This window comes from Hyaena hyaena, unplaced genomic scaffold (assembly GCF_003009895.1).
Source record: "Hyaena hyaena isolate Hyena2069 unplaced genomic scaffold, ASM300989v1 scaffold_160, whole genome shotgun sequence".
Classification (NCBI taxonomy): domain Eukaryota; kingdom Metazoa; phylum Chordata; class Mammalia; order Carnivora; family Hyaenidae; genus Hyaena; species Hyaena hyaena.
In genome coordinates, this window is record NW_024080793.1 from 2,637,984 (window position 1) to 2,659,606 (window position 21,623).

Here is a 21,623-nt window from a genome sequence, read left to right on the forward strand (position 1 = left end):
TCTGGGCTATTGATTTGGTCTTGTTTGTCAGTGGGTGAGGCGGGCAGTCTGCAGGAGGGGTTGCCTGACTGTGAAGAGCCAGAAGTCAGCATCTTACGGTTTTCAGGTCACACACAGCCCTCTGCAAGTACTTAACTTTGCCATTGTAGAACCGTAGTGTGAAAGCAGAGGCCACGCCGACACAGAGGGGTGTGGGCTGTGTTCCAGTAACGCTTCATTTATGGATGCTGAAGTTTCATATAATTTCTACACATCACAAAATATTCTGTTTGTCATGATTTTAAAAATAGAAAACAATGTAGGGCGCCTGGCTGGCTCAGTCAGTTCAATGGCCGATTTGGCTCAGGTCATGATCTCATGGTTGGTGGGTTCGAGCCCCGCGTTGGGCTCTGTGCTGACAGCTAGCTCAGAGCCTGGAGCCTGCTTCGGATTCTGTGTCCCCATCTCTCTGTCCCTCCCCCATTTGGGCTCTGTCTCTGTCTCTTGAAAATAAATAAACGTTGGAAAAACTTTTAAAAAAGAAAAAGAAAACAATGCTTAGGCTTCAGGTCTTAAACAGGTGGCAGGCCAGGTTTGGATCTAGAACATCCACTCTGGCCCCATAGGGTGGGTGTTGTGCTTGTTTTAAAACCTCTCTCTAGCCAACAACCTGGGTCCCAAGTCTTATCGAAGCTGCGTTCAGTTTTGGTAGGATTTGTCTCTCTCTGCAACAGAGACTAACTACCAAACATGTCCAGTGAGAGGCACTGGGTAAAGAGTCTTATGAAACGTTCACATCGCATGACTGCTGATACACGAAAGGAGAGGGTATTGGAATCTCCACAGCTCCCAGGGCTGGTGGATGGGGCGGGGTCTGCAGGAGAAGGGAGAGGGGCAGGGAAGGCAGTGCAGGTGGAGGGGAGCGTGCAGAGGCTGCTGCAGAGGCCCCCCGGGTGTGGCCCCTGTGTCCTCCTGTCATCTGGACTCCTCGTGCCCAGGTGGTACTTCTTTGTGGTTCTCCTCCAATCACAAAATAACTTTGTTTACATGCCGTGTCCTGCAACAGACTGCAAGCTTTTTATTCTCGAGCCTGGGTGTAGTAGATCCTCGGTAAAGGTCTGCCTGAGCAAGTGGTCGGACAAGGGCCTTTCCGGGCACTTGGTCAGGCAGCTGCTGGCCTCTGTCTCCACACAGGAAAGTAGGGAGCTCAGAGAGTGTGATGATTGCTTTGTGAGTAGTCCTAACTCAGTTTAGGATTGAGGAGTTTTGGCCCTTGTGCTTCCTCATCTATAAAATGAGATGATTGTGTTTAGATGATGCCGAGTTTCCTGTCTAAGGTTAAGAGACGAGTGGGGTCACAACTGAAACTAATGTAACATGTGTCAACTATACTTCAGTGTTTAAAAAAAGGGACAGGGGCGCCTTCATGGCTCAGTCGGTTAAACGTGTAACTTCAGCTTAGGCCATAATCTCATGGTTCATGAGTTCGAGCCCCATGTTGGGCTCCGTGCTGACAGTGTGGAGCTTGCTTGGGATTCTTGCTCTCCCTCTCTCTCTGCTCCTCCCCAACATGTGCTTGCTTTCTCTCTCAAAATAAATAAATAAACTAAAAAAAAAAATAAAAAAGGACAAAACTGGAGGGTGCACTTCTGTTTTCTCCCTTTTTTCCTAGGTGATTACACTGAACTCACTAAAGACTCTAAATCTAGAGAAGATTGATTTTCTCCCAAGAAGTGGGTTGGGGGCAGGGGGGCAAGGAGACTCAGGTATATTTCCCACTTCTATGAATCATCGGGGCTTAACCCAGTGGGGAAGAGCACGGACCTGCAGCCAGCTGACCTGGGTTTGAATGCTGCTTCCACCACATCCTAGCTGGTAGAACCTGGGGCAACATAACTTCTCTGTGCCTTAGTTTTCTCCTTGGTAAATGGGGATAATGACTGTACCTGCCTCAAAGTGTCACCACGATGACTAAGTGGGACCACCTGTGTGGTGTGTGGAGTGCTCGGAGCACACCGGGAGTCCCCCTCGGCCCCCCCCCCCCCCCCCCCCCCCCCCACAGCCCACAAAGATCCCGAGAAGTGGGCCAGAGCCACCTTGTACTTCCGAGGTGCCCTCAGTCTTGGCTCCAGGTCTAACCAGATGTGTTTGCTGCCTCCCCCTCCATCCCCCAGGAGTGTGCTGATGCCGCCTCCCCAGCCCTGTCACTGGCTGAAATAAGGACATCATGTAGCGACAGCGATCTGGCTGCCGAGTTCGCCAATGCCATCCGTCGGTAAGCACCCTTCCCGTGACCCTGGTGAGCAGTTTATTCCAGAAGCAATGGCGTTGTTCTAAGATCTTCTGGCTGCTCATGTCAGCTCTTCATGGGTTATTACAGACTGGCAGGTGCTCATATGTCTACTTTTACCGAGGCCTTGGAGGCTCAACGTGGAGAAGCCACGCTGGTGCCAGGCCTCTCAGAAGGGGAGTGGCAGGGGACAGCATACAGGCAGTCATTTCACCAGCAAGTAGAAAATGTCTTTGCTATTTCGTCGTGCTGTTGCATTGACTAGAACCTTCAGGACAGTGTCAAATGGTGATGATCAAACAGGCATCATCGGGGGAATACTTGCTTTCAACATCACTGGCTCTTTCCAGTCAGAGGCTTCATATGTGTATTTATTCAGTCCTGGACATTTTTTCTCTACTGTTTCAGTGTTTCTTCCCTTCCCTTCTTCCTCTCCTCCCGCAAGGAGGGTGCTGACTCCTCCAGATCGTCTTCCAGATCGTAACGTTGCATAGTCCCGCCTTCCTTTTGCAGCGCTATCCAGTAGGCATAGAATGCAAGCCACCTAGGAAATTTAACATTTTCTAATAGCCACACTCAAAAAGTAAAAAGAAAGCAGTAAATATACTTTATCTAACCCAGTGTATCCAAAATATTTCAACATGTAAACAGTCTTTTTTAAGAAATGTATTTAGTTTTTCTTCTTCTTCCTCTTCTTCTTCTACACCTTGCTCTTCCTCTTTCTTTTTCCTCACTACGTCTTCAAATATGGTATGTATTTTACACTCAAAGCACATCTCAAATTCAAGCCAAATTTTAAATGCACAGGAGCTCACACAGCCATTCTAGAAGGTTCTTCTCAGTTTTCCAGCTCACAAATGGATTCTAAGCTACACCCATTGTGTCTGGCTTCCATACTGTTTTCTGATTTGGGTGATGAAGTTGATCATCTCTTTTTTTTTTTATCTCGGTGATGAAAACTATCCTCTTTTTTTTTTTTTTTTAACAAGATGAGGCTATGTGAAGCTATTTATTAGACATATTCTAAAATGTTATTTTGTCTGCTGTATTAACTCTGTTTCTTCAGGTGAAAGTTCTTTTTTGAGTGGAGTTTTCTGACTCGGTCTGGGGTCACAAGCCAAACTTCTGGGCTCCCTGTTCCCCTGGCTGACAACAGCTCTCTGGCTACACATGTGGCCTGAGCATCTGGTCCCCTCCTGTCCAGATGGCTGACGCCTCTGGTCAGAGCACCTCTGAATCCCCTTCCTCCTTTCATAGCAGCATTTTTCTCTGTGCATTTTGGGTTGTCTCCCATTTCAAGAAGAAAAAATGTATATACCTTTCATTTTTTATGATTGCTCATGGTTTCTGGTATGCAAAGACCACTCCTTTTCTGACATGCTTGAGGATTTATAAAAAATGGGTTTCCTATTATTTCTGGGGACTTGGGATTGGAGGAGACGCTGCAGTAGACACTCAGGCTGCTGTCCTGACCCAGCTGGGCTGTTTATGTTACAGTGTGGCCTCCCAGCATGGGGGGGATGGAAGACTGCCTTGCGGGGGACTTCACTACCCTCCTAATTTACTCAGTGTCCCTGTTTGTCTCCCCTTCCAAGCCCTAATAGCTCTGATTTCACATTGCCAGCGCCTCTGGCCATGAGGTGAAATTGTAATTGTTTTGCTTGAGGCAGGAGGAGAAAAGCGGCCCAGGAAAAATGCCCTCAACAAATCCCAATGACTAGACTGTGCCAGAGACGTGGGACGCAGACCCACTCCCTGCTTCCAGCCGGGAGATGTTTGGATATTGTATCTGTAAGCTAAGCCCCTCAGTTTTTCACATCCCCCAAACCCCCAAGGCCTTTGCTGGCACAACGAGGACGCAGGTTCCGCTGACTAAACAGAGAGAGACTTCATTTGTTCTGTCAGTCACGATGGGCTTCCAATCACTGGCCGAAAGTTGGTTAGCATGGATTTCTAATCAAGACCCAGATAGATGGAGCCAAGAAAGAACCCACAGGGCTAGAGGAAAAAGGAAAATAACGTCATTATGCTGTAAATATAGCTTAGGAACTGGAACAATCATTCCGTGAGGGTATATAATACAGAGAACCTGAGAGCTGAGGTTTCGGGGTGTTTTTATTTTTTAACAATCAAGTGGAAACTCACATCTTCTTTGAAGGTCTTAAATCACTGCCAACTAGTGGTGGAAGTTAGCTGACGGAATCTGCTCTCTATTTTCAGCAATATTCCTCCCTTGGAAAAAGGATGGTTGCAGACACCAAAATTGTGGGCCCCAGCATCCAGGCTGCACAGAGCAGGGTAGAGAGGGGCTTGGGGAAAGGCTAAGCAGTGGTCCTTTCTTGAGGAGAAACCTCTCAGGAAGGTGCCTTGCTGCTCCTAGGTCACTGCCCCAGACAAGTCTTACTGCCAGTTACCTCGCTGGGTGTCAGCCTCCATCAAGTCTTTCCCCACCCAAACCCCGCTCCCCGTCCCTGTTTCGTTTGTGTCTTCTCCCAACCTTCTGTTTGGAACCCAACCAGGACTCCAGACAATCACAAGTTTACTGTGTAACTCCCATCTGGTCTGATTTCGTTCCCTCTACTTGCGTGAACATTCATTGTGGTTTATTGGCTCCAGCATTACCATAAAACCCCATCTGGATGACCAGGTTTCCAGTCTTGCACAGGAGGAGGTTTCTTATCAGGGCACCTCGTTTTTGCCGTGTTCTGCACAGGCTTTGTGCCGCACAACCCGTCTTTGTCTCTTGATGAACCCCTCGTCCTAGTAAAATTGAAGTGAATGACCTTTCCACCGAAGAAGTGAACAGTAAAAATGCAGTCAAGAATGTATTTTCAGAAATGACTCTTTTTGTACTGACGTGGTGCTTGTGTAGCCTGCCTTTGGGACTAGAGCACAGCTGAGAGGAGAGGCCATTTCATCTCAAGTCATGTTCTTGGGAGGCAGCGAGGAGCAGGTTTTGCTCTCCATGTGATGGGGGTGGGCTGGGTATTAGCACAGCAAGGCTGAGTAGTTTTCCCAAGGTCACACAGGGAGGCAGTTGGGGAAACTGTGTGCTTTGACCTTCTCTACTGGACCCCCGTGTGCAGGCAGTGGTGCTGACAGATGAGTGGGAGCTGAGCCCTTGGGTACGGGCTCCCCTGAAGACTCTGCCCGCTGTAGTGGGCGTGGTCTGGGCAGATAGGAACGCCTGTGTCCCTGGTACACGACTGTGCATCTGTCTTCCAAATGCTGAGATGCTGAAGGAAAATGAAGTGCTGGGGTCCGGGGCAGGGTTGGGGGAGTGGCAAACTTCCTCAAACTCACAGACCCTGGGTCCTGTTGGTTAGAAGGTAGAGATGCCGTGCTCTTCGGTCCTAAAGGACAGGGAAGAGTGGGGAAGGGGGCTTGTGACATGCCGAGCACCTCAGATGATTCCACATCCACCTGTCACTGGGCCCCCAAGCAGGACAGGATCCAGCTTGGTGGGAGACCAGAACCGGGCTCCAGGTCTCACACAATCACCTGCAGAGGCTGGCCACCCTGCTGGGGGCACATAGTCCCAGGCCCATCAGGGGCCCTGCTGAGCCCTTGAGGGAACTGGGATCTGCCACCTGTGCACACACGTGTGCCAGATCATTCTGTAAAATGCTGCTTAAAGGCAATCCATACGTGATAGTGGCCGCTCTGTCCAGGGGCCAGATGTGCCCGACTCCTCAAGCAGAGATGCACATAGACATCCTTTCCTCTGTCTGACGAGTAACAGGCCCACTGCTGCTTGGAGAGGAGTTGCACGTCAGATCCCTGAGAGGAGACCTCTGGGGCAGGTGGCCCCCCCCCCACGACCCGTGTGGTCACGAGACACCAGATCTGGGGGACCTGGATGTGTCCCAGTTGGGAGTGGAGCTAGCAGGAAGGGGAAGGCAGAGGAGGCAATGTCACAAGAACCAGGACAAGTGACAAGTGACACGAGAACCAGGAAAAGGCGGCCAGTCATTCAAAGTGCAGTTGGTGGAGAACGGGAGAGCTGGCTGGAGAAGGGTGCTGTGCAGGGGCAGAACCGTGAGGCACGGGTCGAAGGAAGGAGACTCCGGGGCACACCTGTGTGCTTGAGAAAGGGGGGTCTTTCAGCCTCACCAAGTGACTTTGTAAGATGCAGATCCAATGGTTACCCTGTATCAGCGTTCTGTTGCCATGTGACAAATCATCACAAGCTTATCGGCTGAAGACAGTGCCCATTTATTCGCTCATGGTGTCCGTGGGTCAGAAATACTGGGCACAGTGCGACAGGCTACTCTCGCTTAGGGCCGTGCTCTCATCTGAGGTCCTCGGGAAGAATCTGCCTCCAACTCCTGCCTGTTGGCAGGTCAGTTCCTTGTGGTTGTAGGGCTCACCCCCCCATTTTCTTGTTGGCTGTTGGCCAGTGATAACTCTGCTTCTAGAGGCCTCGAAATACCTTGTGCATAGCTACTCCTGTCCTCAAAGTCAGCAAGGAGAACCTCCCCGCTCATCAAATCCCTTTCCTGCTTTAAATCTCTGCCAGGAAGAGTCCAGCCCCTTTTAAGAGCTCACCTAATTAGGTCAGGTCTACCCAGAATAATCTCCTTATCTTAAAAGATCAGCTGTTTGGGGCCTTAATTACATCTGCAAAAATCACTCACAGCAGCACCTAGATGAGTTTTGATTGAATAACTGGGGTGTTGAAGGTGTGTCTATACACGCCTACGATCTTGGGGGCCATTTTAGAATTCTACCCAGCTCACCTGGTTACTTGAAACCTCCCAGTGACTCACAGCTGTTGGTGTCCAAACTCCTTAGCCAGTGTGTGATCTGAAAGCTGCCTGCTTCTCCACCCAAGCCCTCTATCATATGCCCCCCCTCTCACCCTGGGCCACACCAGACCACTTACTCTCTGTTGTGCCTCTGGGACTTCACTCCTGCCACTGCTCCTGCCCTCACACCACTTAACCCCACGCCTCAAGCACTCACATCAGCATGTCTCTACCCTGTCTATAAAATGGGTTTGTTTGGTGGTTTGCTCTGCTTCTCATGTGCCTGGTTCCAGCCTCCCCTCCCCCCGTTTCACCCACCACCCCTTACAGAAAGAGAGTCCCTTTTGGGCAGGGATCATGGCTTACTCACCCAGGTATATGACCTCAACTCAGATGACTTTGTTCCTTCTAAATGGTCCCTAACTTCTAGCAGCCTCATTTCTCTGTGCTAGAGAGAAAAATGCTAGAGCCTCAAAACACAGCATGTCCAGAGGCGTCTCCATGGCTTGGTCAGTTAAGTGTCCAACTCTCAGCTCAGGTCATGATCTCACAATTAGTGAGATCGAGCCCCATGTTGGGCTCTGCACTGACAGCATGGAGCCTGCTTGGGATTCTCTCTCTCCCTCTCTGTCTCTCCCTGGCTTGCATGCTCCTGCATGCTCTTGCTTTAAAAAAAAAAAAAAAAATGTGTGTGTATATGTATGTATGTGTGTATATATATAATATATATATATATATACACAACACAGCATGTCCAAAACAAATTATAATGTTTGCTCCTGCACTTTGAAATTGGCCTCTTCAGAATTTTTACTTACAGTACAAATTATGTTTTTCTAATGATCCAAGATTATAACTTTGAGGTCTCTCTCTCTATCTACCTCCTGTGAGCATAAAATCCCAGGCATTCCTGGCCGTTTGCATTGTTTTCTCCTGAGATTGGCGCTAGAGTCCTCAGGACTCTGGGAGTAGCATCCTGATGGGTCATTCTGCCGTTAGGCTCACCCTGCACTCTGCCACCAAATATGTCTTTGAGCAGCACACTTCTGATCAGGTTGCTCTGCAGAGACATCTTCACTAAGTGAAGGCGGGTGTGCAACAAGGAAGACGAGCAGTGGCAGTCGAGACGAAGCCTGCTGGGGTTCACAAGTGGAAGGTGAGGGAGACAGGAATCACATACGTGGGCGATTTTCGCAATTGCCTAATTGCGTATAACGAGCAATTACTGAGAAATTGCAGGCCGTGTGGCCGCGTAGCCGCGGCTCCCTGCGGTTTGGTCTGATTACAGCCCGTGCCGGTGCAGGTCTCCTGGCGGCCTCACAGCACAGCCTCCCGGCCTGTTGTGGGTCCCCTGGCGCGCCCGCTGCGTTTGGGTTTGTGATTACAGTCCCACCCCGGCCTTTTCATTTTGGGGACAGCATACCCCCTCACTGATGGCTGGTTGAGTCCTCCTTGCCCTCCCCTCCCCCAGGCGGCCTTTCTGGACCGCGCATGCGCCGCCACGCCACTTACGGGTGCTCATGTTGGGAAAAACCCGCCCCTGGCTGTGTGGTGAGGTTCACAGGACCCTCCGGGAGCAGGAAGGACCACCGTTTTGGTGGAGTGGGGGGCCCTGCGACTAAAATGTGCACTCACCATGGGTGCCGCGGGCTTGCACAGTGAGTGTTACCCACCGACAAACTTTTCACATGCTGCGGGGAGGCGTGCCTTCCTGAGTCAAGAAACCAGGAAGAAGGCAGGGATGATGTTCTGGGCATTCCAGAAAACACCGTATTGGAGGGGCAAAGGGAGCATGTTGTATTTAATGTTAACTTATCTGTGTGGAGCCAAGAAAGTGCTGTGTTAGCCTTATTATCTCATCCAGACACACTATTAATTCCCAGCTGAAGGCCAAAAAAATTTGAACTAGAAACTAGAAGGAACAAGACATGAATGATTGAGGCTCTGAAGTGACTGGGATAAGAACTTCCAGAAGCTGAGGAAAGCAGTAGATATAAGGAAAGTCTGCCCTTGCATGTCATAATTGCATTCAGATCCAGAACCTTCCAAGACCACTTGGTGAAGAACAGTTTGCCTTAACTGTTTCCTAAATTTGCTGGGTAGTTAGAATCACCTGGGTGCTCCCGGGCCTCACCCCAAATCTGACACAGAATCCAGGGTGACCCCTGGTGCTATCTTGCAAGCACGTGCTCTGGTCTCCTGGTGACAGAATACAGATCACACATGCCAGCCACGTGGGCAATTTAAACTTTTTTAGTAGCTACAAAAGGTGAAAATAATAGCATGTTTACCTCAATATATCCAAAATATTCAACATATAATCAATACTTATATTAAAAAAAATTTTTTTTTAATGTTTACTTTTAAGAGAGAGAGTACGAGTAGGGGAAGAGCAGAGAGAGAGGGAGATGCAGAATCTGAAACAGGCTCCAGGCTCTGAGCTGTCAGCAGAGAGCTTGATGTGGGGCTTGAACTCCCAAACGTGAGATCATGACCTGAACCAAAGTTGGACACTCAACTGACCAAGCCAGCCAAGGTCCCCAATATTTTTATTTTTTAAAGTTTATTTAGAGACAGAATGCATTCATGTGCTCACGCACACAAGCAGGCTCGAGGGATAGAGAGGGAGACAGAGCATCCCAGCGCAGGGCTTGATCCCACAAACCATGGGATCATGACCTGAGCCAAAATCAAGAGTTGGATGCTTAACCCACTGAGCCACTCAGGTGCCCCACAGTGTTTTAAAAGTTGTTGAGCTATTTTATGTTCTTTCTTTTCACATCAAGTCTTCAAATTTTGGTGTGTATTTACACTTGCAGCACATCTGAGTTCGGACCAGCCATGCTTTAGGTGCTCAGATGGTCACGGTGGCTAGTGCAGCCATACTGGCAATGTAGGTCTAGAGGTACAGGGGCCTCTGTGCAGGGGGCACAGGGGTGCAAGAGCAGCTGGCTCTGGGGGTCTCACCCAGACCAAGTTCAGCCACTCACCGCTGACAAAGGGAGAGAGACGAATGGTAGTGACACAAGATGGGAATTTACTTCATTGAGGCCAACACCAGGAAGACCATGGACTTATTATTGACTTAGATACTACCTTCAAGTGCTGAAGGTACTTGTAGGTTTATGTAGGGAAAATGTGGGACAGAGGTCAGGGGGTACATGTAAGTGGGCAGGAAAGGCCAGCTCCATCATTATCTTGGGGTCAGTCATGCAGGGTCTTGCCGGCTCAGGGTAGCTGTTGCTTGAGGGGGTAGTTTTGTTCCCATCAGGGGTTGCTGTGCCTGCACATCTTTTGCCTGCGTTCAGAGATAAACTGAAAAGAAAAAATCAGTTAGAAAGTGCAGACTAAGATCAAAATGGAGGTAAAGCCCTCTTTCATGCTCACTTCAAAGCGGTTTCATGTTTCAGTCGATGAGCGGCACTTGGAGCCATGACTCGTATGACAGATGTCTGCCTCACTCAAATGAAAACAGGTAAAGTAGCCCATGTTTTAGGTTTAGATTTGAAATTTGGCCTTGTCTTTATATCAGCAAATAAATCAGCATCCTGGTTCTGTCCTGGAATCTGCACAAACAGGTGCACTCTCATTTCCTTCCTGAGGCCCAGGGAGTTCTTGGAGGCAATTCTCAGCTCCCAGTGTGCTGCTCCACCTCCCACGCCCCCACCCCCACCCCCCCATCCTTGGAGGGGTGGACGCGGTCTTTGAGAGTCTCTCCTCTGTATTCCTGAGTACGATCTCCATTGGAGCCTGCCAGGTCCGGAAAAATTCCCTCCGGTCCCCCAGGGGCCTGGGTTCTGGGGCAAAGGAACCCTTTGTTTTGTGGTGAGCCCGGGATTTCCATACTCTCTCGGCTGGTTGGGCAGGGGGGTGGATGTAATTGAGGGTGGGAAAGGGTATTGCTCTGGGCATTTTTGTTTTGTTTTGTTTTGAATTTATTAAGTTCATGGTGACATTTTAAATTCACTTCATGATTTTTTTTTCCTTTTACACTATTCATCAACTTTAGAATGAAAGATAAAAGAATCGAGACAGTAACAAAATGTAGGACAAATAACCCCTTCTCCATTCTTAATAGCCAGAAGGAAGGGGGAAAAATCTTTCCCGCTCTCACATTGCCTCAGCTGACAGAGGGCCGCCTGTCACCGCCCTCCAAGACACTTCTCACTTCTGCTAGAAAATGGTCCGCTCACTGGAGTCCAGTAGAAAATGCAACCAGATCTGAGATTGCCTGGTGGCTGCTAGGGCCCCTCAGACACTCACATTCCTCAGGAATCCCTCTGCAGTGCCCCCCCCCCCCCCCCCCCCCTTAGGGTGGGTGGGAGGATTCACCAAGCAATGAGGAGTCATCAGGACTTAGGGCTGGTTGTTAGGTTTCCTTTAGAGCTCTTTCCCCCTCTGTCCTCACTCACAAAAGCAGCCTAGATTTTTGTGTTGCAGTTCTTTCATTAGGGAGTTTGTCTGAAAGCTTGACTTGCACTTTGAGGGACTGGAGGCAGAAAATGTGTAAAATATGTGAAAAGCCAGGAAGGGCTGGACCCCTGTGCACCCTCCCGTAGCCGTCCTACAGGAAGCATTACCACTGAGACTGGTTCTCACACACTTTACAAGAAGCATACAAAAAATTGTAAAACACGAAAGCCTTCAGTCACTCCTTCCGGGAGTTACCGGTTGTTGAGGGGTGGGTAGCTCTCTGGTCTGTTAGAATATTATCAGCCATTCACCTCAGATTTTTAGTTGTCTTTCCAAAACTGGCATCCAATAGAACTCACCCTTTTCATTTGACATTTTGTCAGACACCTTTCCCTGCCAGTGCACGTTGATCTGCATCTTTAACAAATAATTGCAGGGCATTTCAATAGAACCAGTATACCTTAATGAACTTGACTGGTCCCCTGGTTGGTTCCCATTCTTAGCTGTTGTAACCAGTACTGAAGTGAGTCCAGCTGTAATCTCATGTATCTTTAAGAATAATTCCTCGAAATCAGGTTGCCTAGTCAAGGAGTGTGTTCACTTTATATTTTGCCATGTGCTTCCAAATCGCCTTCCAGAACAGTTGTGCTCATGTACATTTGTCATCCACTCGTGAGTCATTTTTAGAGGAACGTCTTCTGTAAATCCTGGTTTCTTCATTATGCTCCAAGGAATCAGATACCTTTAGTGAAGCTATCTTAACAACTGTTGTCATGGAGAAGCTGTCACCCAGGCATGGTGCTGGGCACCAGGGTACATTTGGGTAAGGTCTTTGCCACCTCAGAGCCTACATGCTAGTGGCAGAGCCTGCTGAGTTTAAAACAGATCAGATCGTGCTGCATGTGAAGCTTGGGACTATGTGGTAACACTGCCTGTGAAAGGGGTACCTCTTGAGGGATGGTCTCATTAATGTTTCCCTGTCCAGGTCTCATGCTCTTAAGGAAATCACAGGAAGGCAATATGCACATGGGACACCAGAAACCTCCTGTAACTGAACTCTAAGTCCATCACTTTTGAGCTCCTCTAGCAGGAAAGAGCCCATGGAACTTGAAGCCTTGGGGGCAGGGGATCGTCAAAGTGCAAATCTAATTTATGTAAAGGGGAGCAAGGACCTTTAAAATGAGTTTTTTTTTTAAATTTATTTTTTTGGTTTTTTTTACAAACAGTTTTTCACATTGGTTTCCATATAACACCCAGTGCTCATCCCCACAAGTGCCCTCCTCCGTGCCCATCTCCCCCCTCCCTCCCCCACCCATCAGACCTGTTTGTTCTCAGTATTCAAGAGTCTCTCATGGTTTGCCTCTCTCCCCCCCACTATTTCCCCCCTTCTTCTCCCCCATGATCCTCAGTTAAGTCCCTCCTAATCCTAATATACGTGCAAGCATATGGTATTTGTCCTTCTCTGCCTGACTTATTTCGCTCAGCATAACACCCTCAAGGTCCATCCATGTTGCTACACATGGCCAGATTTCATTGTTTCTCATTGCCATGTAGTATTCCATGGTATAGATAAACCACATCTTCTTGATCCATTCGTCTGTTGATGGACACTTAGGCTCTTTCCATGTTTTAGCTATTGTGGAGAGTGCTGCTATGAACATTGGGGTACATGTGCCCCTATGCATCAGCATTTCTGTATCCCTTGGGTAAATTCCTAGCAGTGCTATTGCTGGGTCCTAGGGGAGCTCTCTTGTTAATTTTTTGAGGAAGCTCCACACTGTTTTCCAGAGGGGCTACACCAGTTTACATTCCCACCAACAGTGTAGCAGGGTGCCCGTTTCTCCACATCCTCGCCAGCATCTAGAGTTCTCTGATTTGCTCTAAAATGAGATTATTGATTTGACTCCCTCTACCACTACTGCTTTTTGTGTTTCTGCAAACGTAAGATGATGTTGATTTCACTGAGTGGGGACTTGTCCAGGGTAGGACACCCAGACTAGGGGTTTCTAGTCTCAAATCAGTGGTTCAAGAGATGCTTCAGCACACTTGGAAAAGAGGAGTATGGGCCCCCAATGAGGTTCTGTGTCAGACTGCATTCGTGGCTGAGCATTTGGTACATCCACAGCAGAAAGTAACTTCTACACTGGGTTACTTTCCCATAGCTAGAAGGCTACAACCTCCCACATTGTTCCTATGTGACACAGAGGGAGATCTGAGATCTCTAAAGGGCCCTTCTCACTAAAGAAAGCAATGCTGAGATGTTAAGGTTCTGCTGAGGAGAAGATGAACTCTTGAGCCCTCTACTACCTTCCTCTCCACACCTGCCTTTTGACTTCACAAGCTAAACCTCTCTGCCACCTCTTGCAGGTTAATAGCCAACGCCCCATCATGTCAAGTTACTCAATGCATACTTTCTCTCTCCTGATACAGGGAAAAGAAGTTAAAGGCCAGAGTGCAAGAGCTGGTGAGCGCCTTGGAAAGACTCACCAAGAGCAGTGAAATCCGACACCAGCAATCAGCAGAGTTCGTGAATGACCTAAAACGAGCCAACAGGTGAAATCTCCATTTGTGGATTCCCAGGGGTGCCTGGACTCCCACACCAGGGAGGGCAGTTCCATAATTACTGGGAACCAGCTCTAGGGAATAGAAGTCCTCACCTGCCCTCTCCCCTAACCACACCCCCACCCCTGCCCCCAGCCTGGTCTTCCCTAGAGCATCATTTACTCAGTAAAGGCCTGTCCTTGGGGCCACATGTCTGGGAAATGCAGCACACTGTGGTCCCCTTAACAATTCACACATTAAAGGTTCTGAGAACTTCTACAATGAGAAGATATGTTTGTGTTTAAGCCGTTTTCCAAACAAAATTGGCTTCAGGCCCTTTATTTGAGCAACATTTATTTTGTATTTATTTAAGTAAACTGCCCCTGATGTGGGGCTTGAACTCATGACCCCAACATCGAGATGCTCACTCTACCAACTGAGCCAGCCAGGCATCTATTTGAGCAACATTTAATATCTGGTGCAACACTTTACGGAGCACTGCTCTAAGGCAGCAGTCTCAAACTTTTGGGGCTTAGGACCCCTTTATGCTCATAAATTGAGGAATTCAAAGAACTCTGTTCTCAAATTACTTATCTATTGATAAATCTCACTTTAGAAACTAAAACCAAGACAAATGGTTAAGTTTTTATTCATTTACAGGAAAGAAAATAAAAATAAATTCACATATAATTGGCACTTGGTTTAAAAAAAATGGTTTAAAAGAAGGCAGATAGATTCACACATCCATTTCTACAGGCAATATGTGGTTTTGGAATAAATCAGGAACATCTAGCTTCACACCGATGTGTAGTTAGGAGGTAAAGGACCTCCAAGGCCTCTCCTGAGGGGGTTTTGGGAATCTCTAGGAATCGGTTCTCGGACCACACTTGGAAGACCTCACCATATGTGGAATGGATTGGTGTGCTATTTTGGACCAAAGAGGGTATTAGGACTTACCCAGCCCTGGGCTCACCCTCTGTTCTCTTCCACCAGGCTCTTTGTAAGTTCTTCGTAAGAACTTTGTGAACTCTGTAAATTCACAAAGGATTATATTCTGTGTTTGGCGGGCAGCATAAGTTTATGGCATTGTGCTCCCATTCCCACCAGCCCAAAGTGTGGTCAAGAGAACTTGTCGTTGAAGCCTCTGTGCCTGCCTCCTAGGTGAGGTTACTCAGATGCAGGGCTTGAGTGAGGAACACTCTTGGTAGCTGACACTTGACCATCCGTTGCAGGCAGCCATGGAACAACACAAAGATTCAGATTCACCATCTGTATTTAAATGACAGATTTCTGGAGCTGCCTTTTCTGTTACTGATGTTGGATGTGGCTAGTCTGGGTTGTTGGTTTACACCCCTCCTAATGGATTAGGGAGAAGTCTCTAGCCATGGGAAGTAACTATAGTTAAACCAACAGGTGAATGGCCATGAGCGCAGATTCCTAGTTAGAGGCTGACCTCTCTGGACCTGGTCACCCAGCAGACAGTACATACATGTGTGTCTCAATACCACTCAAATGATTCCTCCTCCTCCTTCCCTCTCCTCCCACACAGCAACCTGGTGGCTGCCTATGAGAAAGCAAAGAAGAAGCATCAAAACAAACTGAAGAAGTTGGAGTCTCAGATGATGGCCATGGTGGAGAGACACGAGACCCAAGTGAGGATGCTCAAGCAAAGAATAGCTCTGCTGGAGGAGGAGAACTCAAGGCCACACACCAACGAAACTTCACTTTAATCGGCCCTTGGGCACCAAAGCTCTTCCCGTGTAAGCTAAACTCTAGCAGGTCACCAGGGACAGAAGTGCCCCGGGAGGCAGAGCACCTGGTGGGAGTGTGACAAAAAGGAAGGTTGGCAGTTAGGTCAGCACCTACCCAGTGGAGTGCCATGGACTCTGCCCCAGGGGCGAGTGGCCTGGTGACACCACACCATGTAGACTGTATGCAGGGGATCCCGCCCCCCCCTTCCGGGCCCACGGACAGCTTGTAAATACCTGCTCTGTGCGCCATGCACAGTAGGCCTTGCTTCTGCTCTCAGCCCTGGCGGTCACTCTCCCACCTGTTCTGGAGCTTGTGCATCAGTGGTGCCCTCAGCATTTGTTTTACAAGACTGTCCATTCTTTTCTTCTTTTTGGTAGATAGCGACCTTATCTCTGACATCCCGTTTCTCCTCTTTCTTCTTCAGGGATAAATGCTGACAACACATGGGAATGGGGGAGGGGGTGTCTTCAGCCTCTAGAACTGATTTGCTTATTGCAACCAGGCTTTGGTGTTCAAGTCCCACGTACCAACCCTGAGATGGGCAGTCCCTCAGAGGTGCTCGGCAAGCAAGGTAGATTACAGGGTGGTGCATAGGTGCATGGGCTTTACTTCTGGTCCCCGATATATTTGAAGATACAGGTGGAGCAACCCCAGGGCTGTGCCGGACAGCTCTGTTTGGGAGAACGCACACTTCTTTCACCTCTCACTGTGGAGGCAGGGCTGGGAAGGGCACTTCTCTTTTGACTCTGGCATTTTCCCTCCTAGTGGAGCCTTATTAAAGCCAAGACTTAGAGCTGAGATAGTCCTGTTAATACATATTCCTGTTGCTACATAGAGGTGGAACTAAAATTTTACCAGGAGTTTCTTCAAGAGCAGAGGGACATGGTTAGTACTTTCGTGCCCCCGCCCCCGCCACCCAGGGCACCACATAATTGCTGTTCTGCATGAATCATAGCTCATCCACAGGAGGAAATACACAGCTCTGTACCTGATTCTATTTCTCTAAGGGCAACAGACAGGACATGGAGGAGACTGAATGTTTTGCAGGCTGATCCACCTATTGAAGAGATTGCTACTGAACCACCAGTTCGACTTCGCTTCTGCTGTTAGGGCAGCAGGTGAAGGAATGGTTGTTGAGACCTCCTCTTAGCCCCCCCAGAGAAATGGTGGTTAGTATACGGTACTTAGTACTTAAAACAGGTTAAATCTCAAGAAAAATGCTGACAGGGCTGGGTCAGGACCAAAGTACCTGAATTCTTTCAGGAAGGCCTTCATCGTACATTCATTATTCCATTTCTGATCTTTCAGTTCTTCTGTAGTTACCCCACACGGACAGGTTTTCAAGGACCACTTGGCCTCTCATCCTGTAGCACCTGAAGACCTCCCCAGTCTCCTGAGAACTGTGTCCCAATGCTATAGTTCACGAAGTTTTGTTTATGATCAGGTTACATTAGGGCTCACCCAATATCCGTGAGCTAAAGGTCTGTTTTCAGACAACCAGATACAAGTTCCTCAGGCCTTCTTTGCAATGGCAAAAGCCACCTCCTCGGAGGGCAGAGCTGTTCTTTCCCAAAAGTGATCCTCCTTTCTCAGGCCAGCAGTGAAGCTGCCCACTGTCAAACAAAATGAAACACATCGGTCTGGAGGGACCAGCTTTTGGCTGCTTTGATCACTGTGAAAGTGCCGATTGGCTCCTGTTCTGTTACATTATCTACCATTTAGTCAAAGTTGGTTCTTGTGATTTTTTTTAAATCCATTTTTATACTTGTGATAAAGTTTCATTTTGTCCTAAGGAAAACGTTGTGGCTAAAAATTTATGTGCAAAAAATGGGGGGGGGGGGAAGGTTCAAAGGCAAAATGCTGGTTTTCTGCATTTTTCCAGTTTGCTTCGGGGAAATGGCCTCCCTTCAGCCAACTGGGATGTCCAAGGTGGGAAACCACTCGTAGCTCTTTTGTGACTGAACAGGCATCAAAACAGTTTTAATTTCACCAACACTGAAAGGTATAGCTGACACAGGAATAAAATCCTGTCTGCTGACCTCTGCCTGCCATTCTTGGTCCAAGTTACAGGAGAACACACTCTTTTTAGGTGAGTCATATAGGGTCGTGTAACTCTTTCAGGTTCGGGAGGGCTCAGTTCCTCCATCTAAAGCCCCAGTGTCACCCTGCCTGGTCTCCTTTTGAGTTTATACTTCAACATCATACTTTTAAATATGTGGTGACTAGGTCAAAACTATTTCCCCAGAAAACTGTTACTTTTATAAATGTGTGGAATAAAAAAAGCAATTAAATAGCTGATTTCCTTTCCTTGTATTTTTCAAATACTCCCTAAGACAAGATCCTGACTGAAGGTGAACCAAGAGGCACTGGTTTATGCTAACTGTGGGGCTCACTGAAAATCACATTGATTAAATGTAAAAACCTGCAGGTGACTGAATACTTTATAACCTGAGTTTTTCTTTCTAAATAGAAGCTGTCTTATTAACGTCTCCTTAAAAGGTAAACAGTGAAACAGTTAACTTGTGTGAGCTTTAAAGTCTTTAGACTTTCATGGTTTTTGTTTTCCGGTTTCCTCAGTGGTTACTCCTTTTAGGCAGTCACCTTCTCTGTTCAGAGTTCAGTCTCTGGCTCTCAGAGAAACCGGCATGGGAAGAAAGGATCCATCTCAAAGTTCCTTGGGGTGGATTTCCCACTGCCAAATTCAGACACAAATCAGGCAAAAGAGACTTCAGTCTGTGGCTGGAGTGGCATCGATATGTGGGCCCGCCAACTGATCTGATGTTCTGCCAAACCCCTCTGCACCAGCTGCCAGAACTTCGATGGACTTGCAGGTGGGAAGATTCCTTTTTGAGATGTACCAGAAGTTATTTATGATTAAGTCTTACGTGATCAGACAGGTGAGATTTCTCATGCCCTTCCTCCCGCTCATGCCCCAGCCCCAGAGGTACACACTAGATGTTTCATCATTGCCAATGCAGGTAATTAACTGTTTCATATTCACTCTCAACTGTAAGCATGTCAGGCTCCTGAAGCTCACATCCATGTCGCCTGAAACTGGAATGTTAAGTTAATAAAAAATTAAGTGCCAGTTAAACATAATTGCTTAATTCTCCTCTCCTTGGAGATGCATGCACCTGTTGCTAAGTCCTCCTCTATGCCTGCATCAATACTTTTTACAGGGATCTCGGAGAACTTGAACTAGAGCCTTGACATTCTACTACTCCAGAAAGGCAGTCCCAATTAGAGCCTATGTGATTTTTACTTAAAAAGTGTTAAAAGTAAGGATTTTACTACTCTAAGACAAACTTGAAACTATCTGAAAATCTCCTAGTTCCCAACCCTGCATACCAAACCAATCATGTTATTTTAAATGAGAAAAACACCCCACAGTTTTAGCTCATCTGGACTGGACTCTGTCACTGGCATGAATTTAAGAACCTCCACAGTTCTCATATTTAAGTAAAGTAATGAGAAGAGACATCAGAACTACAGAAAATGCCCAAAGCTTTTATTATGGAAATCCTAAGGATCCATAAAACTTGAAGCCATTTGCAAATGCCTAGCTGGGAGGAAAGTGCAAAGATCATGTTCACTAAGTTTACAGCTGTACCTACATTTCTAGATGCAGCAGAGACCAAAACAGACAGACCTGATAAGTCAAATTTCTGCACTGAATTTAACCAGGATGCAGTCAGTCATAGGGCTGCCACGGTGTTTTGGGAGGGAAGGGTGCAGAAGTAACTTTTTTGAGACTTTTTCTGAAATGACCGCTTTGTAGAACAGTATTTAAAAAAAAAAAAAAAAAAACTCCAAAAAATCACACAGCAAATATTTTTCGATTTATCCAGTCCAGTGGTCTGTTTGGCAAGAAATGATACAATCATCACCTTTCACTGAGGCCTCCAAACTCTACCTGCTGCACACAGAGTTCTTCCTGAAGTCTATCCAAATCCTATTCTGGTTCACTGAAACCCGTGTGCATGTCAGCCGGGCTCAAGTTCCGCATTTCACACACTTGAAGTCACTTTCTAATTAATTACATGTGATTCACTAATAGATACATGCCTTAGGCTGCCAAGCATGGACTTTTTAGAATTGGAACCAGCACTATTAATTAATGTAATGCTGGCTGCTGCCACCATATCATCACTGAGCGCTCCATAGCTATTAAAATATAAACAAGTGGAAAAGGCTACAAGCTAAAAAGGATCTGTACACGCATTCTCATTTTACCAATTCCTGTAGAGAGGAAGACGGTTTCACATAGACGATGGTTGCATTTTTTACTGAATGCTATTTGACAGATTCTCTTATCACACTGCATGTGAGGGAGATCTTGCATGTGACCAAGAAATCATTGCCCAGTAACAGCAACTGCTACTGAAAAACCAGAGCCTTGACTGACAGTACTTGATTTTTCCATAGTCAATATCATCTGAAATCCCAGCTCAGCAGAATAAAGAAAGCTATATACAGAACTCTCACCCCCCATTCACATGGAAGACCTGCCTTTAGTTAGTTCTTGCTGTACCGTTCACTCGGGCACTTTGTGCAGATCAAACCCACGTGGAGAATGTTCTGTCTGTAGAACTCTGAGAACTCACTGAGAGTGCTGCTGTCAGGACTGCCAAGTGAGAGCCCCTGAGAATCTGCTTGTGTTTGAACCTAATGCAAAGATAATGAAACATGTTCACTTTTCTATTTCTAATCAGTTTCTTGACATATTATCAAGACTTATTTACTTTGCATGAGATTTCAGTTTCCTATTTGAAAATGTGCTACTTTTTAAACCACTTGAATTAGAAAAACCTGCTTGAATGTACTGTCAGTTATTAAAGCACATGTGACTAAGTTTGCATTTGTCAGTATTGTTCTACTGTTTGTACTGAAAGTCTCATTTTGAAGTTGCCACTTAACACTGTACTATACCTTGTAATTTTTTAGATTCTTTTCTTGTATGCTTTAAATGTTTCCAGATGCCTTTAGTTTTAGCTGCTGTAAAATAGCTACTTTGTGTTATTTGATATAGAATTGTTTAAAAAAAACTCCATTTATTTATACAGAGACATTTATAATATTTTACAAACATTCTTATATTCTGAATAAATATTTCTAATTCCATGATGTACTTTAACTGTGTTTGTTAAGGTGTAAGGCTGTCCTTTTGCAATACTGTTTAAAGTTTATTTAGAGAGAGCCAATGCGAGTGGGGGAGAGGGAGAGAGACAATCCCAAGGAGGCTCTACAGCACTGTCAGTGCAGAGCTGCACATGGGGCTTGAACTAACAAAACTGAGAGCATGAGCTGAGCCGGAAACAAGTCAGACACCCACTGAGTCACCAGGCGCCTCTCCTTCTGCAAGAACATGTATAATATCAAATCTGTGATGCTTCATATTAAATCGAATGCCCTGGTCAGAGTGGGGACTAGAAAATACTATATTAGGTCAAAACAGCCAAAGAAACCTCATTTATCACCAATTTCTTTTTAGCTGGCTTTTAAAAACTTGGTATGAATGGGGGGGCGCCTGGGTGGCTTAGTCGGTTAAGCGTCCAGCTTTTGCTTAGGTCATGATCTCATGGTTTGTGGGTTCGAGCCCCGCGTCGGGCTCTGTGCTGACTGCCAGCTTGGAGCCTGGAGCCCGTTTCAGTCTGTGACTCCCTCTCTCTCTGACCCTCCGCTGCTCACGCGCTCTCTCTCTCTCTCCTAGAAATAAAAAAAACATTAAAAAAAAAAAAAAAAACAAAACTTGGTATGAATGGGAAGTTCCCTATTGGAAGACTTTTCTTCATTTTTAAAAATCCGGGAAACAATATAATCAAGAATTGGAAGTGCAAGGAAGTCACATGAATACAAGAGAGGACGGTGAGGAGCTTTGCAACACATCTTGTTAGAGAAAC

General features: G+C 46.9%; 1 protein-coding gene across 3 annotated transcripts in view; it reads left to right on the forward strand.

Annotated features, from left to right (window-relative positions):
* MCC (MCC regulator of WNT signaling pathway) overlaps window positions 1-19,528 on the forward strand; it is a 276,051-nt gene extending 256,523 nt beyond the window's left edge. For 2 of the 3 annotated variants that reach the window (XM_039239740.1, XM_039239742.1), the window contains exons 15-17: window positions 2,154-2,254; window positions 13,861-13,983; window positions 15,521-19,528. In XM_039239740.1, the coding sequence (XP_039095671.1) occupies window positions 2,154-2,254; window positions 13,861-13,983; window positions 15,521-15,701 (405 nt within the window). In that variant the 3' untranslated portion in view covers window positions 15,702-19,528. The remainder of the gene's footprint in view (window positions 1-2,153; window positions 2,255-13,860; window positions 13,984-15,520) is intronic. The other variant, XM_039239741.1, reaches the window with a different exon arrangement.
* Window positions 19,529-21,623: the final 2,095 nt, after the last annotated feature.